Source organism: Corvus moneduloides, chromosome 4 (genome assembly GCF_009650955.1).
Source record: "Corvus moneduloides isolate bCorMon1 chromosome 4, bCorMon1.pri, whole genome shotgun sequence".
Taxonomy (NCBI): Eukaryota; Metazoa; Chordata; class Aves; order Passeriformes; family Corvidae; genus Corvus; species Corvus moneduloides.
This window is the reverse complement of record NC_045479.1, coordinates 7,030,435-7,034,233: the sequence shown is the minus strand read 5'-3', so window position 1 is coordinate 7,034,233 and position 3,799 is coordinate 7,030,435. Positions and strand designations below refer to the sequence as shown.

Below are 3,799 nucleotides of genomic sequence, written 5' to 3'. Positions count from 1 at the left end.
TATGACATCCTGCCCCAAAAGTAATAAATATAAATATTATTAATAAAAAATGTCCCCCTCCAAGATTAAATAAAAGCTTACACCTATATACCAAGAGCATCCATGGATCATGTCACACAAATTTATATTTGACAAGGGTTTGTGTGGGAGGGCGCCTGTGCCTGCTTTGTACAGGGAAGCTCTGAGGTTCCTAGGTTCACGACTGATGGGTCTGCACTTTGTGTCTGTTGAGGCTCTGGGTGCCCAGGGCCATGGGGAGTTCCCGGGCTGGGGATGGCGGGTGGGGCTGGCCTGTGATGCGCTCTGGGGCCTGTGACAGCACAGGGGCCGTGTCACAATGGGGGCAGCTATAAAAGGCCCCATTGGTTGATGCTGCCCCCAGTAGAGCCTGGGCGAGCGGTGAGTGCACGCAGGTGGTGGGGAGGCAGGGCTGGGGGAGGGCTGGGGCAGAAGCGCTGGCACCCGGGGTGTGTGTTCTGTCCCTGCATCCAGGGCCCAGCCCCTGGCGGGAGCACCTTGCTCAGGCTCGGTGCTTGCTGGGGCAGCGGTGCAGGCCTTGCCTCCTGCCAGCTGCCGGCGGCCCTCTCCTTCCTGCTGCCACATCCCCGTGGCTCCTGCCCTGCACTGGCTGCCTCCATTCCGGCCCTACTGAACCCCTTCTGTGTGTCCTCTTGCAGACCATGGCTTTATTGTCGTTGCTCTTCGTGCTCATGCAAAGCCTGATGCAGTACCCCCAGCCAGCTGGGGATGGGCTGGATGAGGCCACGCACCGGCAAATGCAGGAGCGTGAAGAGCTGCTCGACCGCGAGATGGCTCGGCTGCTGCAGGAGCTGGAGCAAGGGCCCCTGGAGCAGCAGGACGAGGGCTGGGGAGCCCTGCTCTTTGGTGCCCTGCAGCAGTGGCCATTCTGGGCTCTTGCTGGACTCCTGCTCCTCTTGGGCCTGTGGTTTAGCTGCAGGAGGAGTCCTGAAGCCAGCAAAACCAACAGCAGCGGCAAGGACCAGACCTCCTGCAAGACCTTGGGAGAGGAGAAGGAAAAAGAAAAGGAAGAAGACAGTTTGGATTCCGAGAGAGATGGAGAAAACATTGATGTGACTGTGGAGGCAGATGACAGTGGCAGCGGAAATGAAGGAGAAGGCAGTCCTGTGGCTGCAAATGAAGGAGATGACGATGATGCCAATGAACGAGATGAAGATGTGAAGTTGAAGAAAGACAGTGATGTTAAAAGTGATGATGGCCATGATGCAAGGAAAGATGAAGGCTGGAGTGATGGGAATATGCCAGGAGACAATACTGCTGAAGGAAATGAAGAAGAACCTGGCAATGTTACTGGAGGTGTGGAAGACCTAGATGAAGCAAATGAAGGAGAAAACAAGGATGTGAAGGTGGAGCCAGACAAGGATGCTGGAAAGGAAGAAGAAGGAGATGGAAATGAAGAAAAAACCGATCATGCGTATATGAAGGCAGGCAACGATGACGTACGTGAAGGTGAAGATGGAAAGGAAGAAAAAGCGGATGTGAAAGTGCAGGAAAGCAGTGATGCCAGTGAACAAAGAAGCAGTGATTGGACAGGACAGGAAGACAGCCGTGATGGTGGGAATGCAGTAGACCATTGTGGTTTTGCTGCAACTGAGGAAGAAAAGAAGGACATTGGAAATGAAGAAAGCAATCTTGGAGACAAAGATGAGAAAGCCAGTGCTGCCGATATGAAGGGAGAAAAGAATGAAAATGGAGAGGAACATGGCAATGTTGCTTCAACTGAAGAAGGTGTTGATAAGATAAATGAAGGAGAAAGCAGCAATATGAAGGTGAAGGAAGACAGTCATTCCAGTGAACACAGAGCTGATTGGAATGGGAAGGATCAGGAAAACAGGGATGCGAATGTGAAAGGCGAGAAGAATGAAGATGGAAAAGAAGAAGAAGGTGGAAATGTGACTGCCAGTGAAAAAGAAGGCAGTGGTGCTGGCAAGGACAAAGGCAGCAGTGGTGGAATTGAAGAGGAAGAAGACGCCTGTGACTTTGGGAATAAGCGAGGGATCCTTTTAGTGGATCGCATACAGTGTCCTGTCGAGGACGTGGAGAGAGGTCGCTCAGTGGCAGCTGAGCTGATGGAGAGCTTCACACGTGTCTTTATTGACAGTGTGAGCAATAGTTTCTACCCGGTGCCTCAAGAAGCCATCGGGGTGGGCAGTGCCTTTGAGGGTTGGAGTCCCCGTGAGCAGGATGTGGTGTACCGCCTGCTGGTCCCACTGAATCCCCCGCCGGGACACGCCTTCCACCTGGAGCTGAACAGTGCAGGGCAGATGGCAGCAAGGACCTTCTGCGTCCGTGTGGAGCTGGTGTGCATGTGCGAGAGGGAGCAGCTGGGCAAGAAGCTGTTGTGCTTCCTGCACCACTCGCAGGAGGAGCTGAGGCGGAAGCAGAAGCCCAGCCTCCTAGAGACACTCTGCACCGGCTCCTACCTGGACGTGGAGAAAACCTCCCACTGGTTCTACCAGCTGGTGAGATGCTCATGGCTGCATTTGCCTCAGTCGTACTCATGGCACTTGGTGTTTCAGCCCTGCAGCCGGTCCTGCCAATTCCGGCTGAGCAAAGGCAAGAAGAGCCTGATGGTGGAGATGCTGTTTGGGGTGCGCCACGGGGACTCCGACATCTTTGTGGTCAACCAGCCCACAGAGGCCCAGAAAGGCGGCTCCAGCATCTTTGTGAGCAGCCAGCCCACCGAGGCCGACTCCATCGCAAGCACAGCGTGGCCTGAGACGTACGCTGTGGCAGAGGCAAAATTCTTCCAGCACGTCGCCAGGCAGGTGCCATGTGAGAGCTTGCACCTGAAATGCCTGCAGCTCTTCACCTGCATCCTGAGGGGCACAGGTTTTTCCAGCTCGACCTGGAAGACTGTGGTCATGCACGTGCTGACCACCGTACCGCTGTCCCAGTGGCGCAGGAGGGAATTTGCGCGGCGGCTGTGGGACATCATGGCATACCTGCGCCGCTGCCTGCAGTTGAAACACCTGGAGCACTTTGTCCTGGGCAACCAGAGGCTTCCTGCGGAGATCAGCTTGCCGCCGGCAATGCGAACGGTCGAGCCGCTCAACCTCTTTCAGCACCTAGCCCGAGATCCGGCCGCCCACGCAGAGGCGATGCGAGCTTACGGTCAGCTGCGATTCCGCCTCTGGATGCTGCTCTCCAACCACTGAGAGGAATTCCCTGCACAGAGCTGTGCTGGGGGGGGGGGGGCCTCACACCCGATGGCAGCCACGTGAGCACTGCATAATTCTTGCTTTTTTCACTGGCAATCCTGAAGCTGCTTTCCTGCTCCCATGGATGGAAGATGCTGCGGCACACGGATTCACTGTGCAGACACACATCTCTGCGTGGCCTTGCCCTTCACCTTTCAGTCATGATGGTGCTGTTGCAATGTTCCTACGTCTACGAGGCAGAAACTGGCTCTACCTGCACATCCTTACAGAAGACTATGAACTGAGGAGAGGTTGCTTGGCATACCTCCAAGTCCAAAAAACGAGCCTGTTAGGGACTTAATGTAATTCTTCAGTAAGCTGTACTTACTGTAGTTTTTTAAGGATGTAGTTTTTCTTAGTATATGAAAGTACAACAGATAGTTTTAATTCACTCTACCATGGAAGAATAGGTAGTCCCAGTTTTCATAATGGGAACTGGATATATTATCCACGCTTCAAGAGGCCCTTTAGTATTGTCAGTGTATAAACTATTTTGCAAAGTTACCCTTAGTTTAGGCAATTAACCTACACTGCTGTAGTTGCTTGGCTGCTTTTCAGTA

At 53.7% G+C, this 3,799-nt stretch overlaps 1 protein-coding gene across 1 annotated transcript; it reads left to right on the top strand.

Annotated features, from left to right (window-relative positions):
- The first annotated feature begins 680 nt into the window (after positions 1-680).
- On the top strand, positions 681-3,197 carry LOC116442544. Its single transcript, XM_032105685.1, has one exon. It carries the CDS (start codon positions 681-683, stop codon positions 3,195-3,197), a length of 2,517 nt encoding a protein of 838 aa, XP_031961576.1.
- The last annotated feature ends 602 nt before the right edge of the window (positions 3,198-3,799 follow it).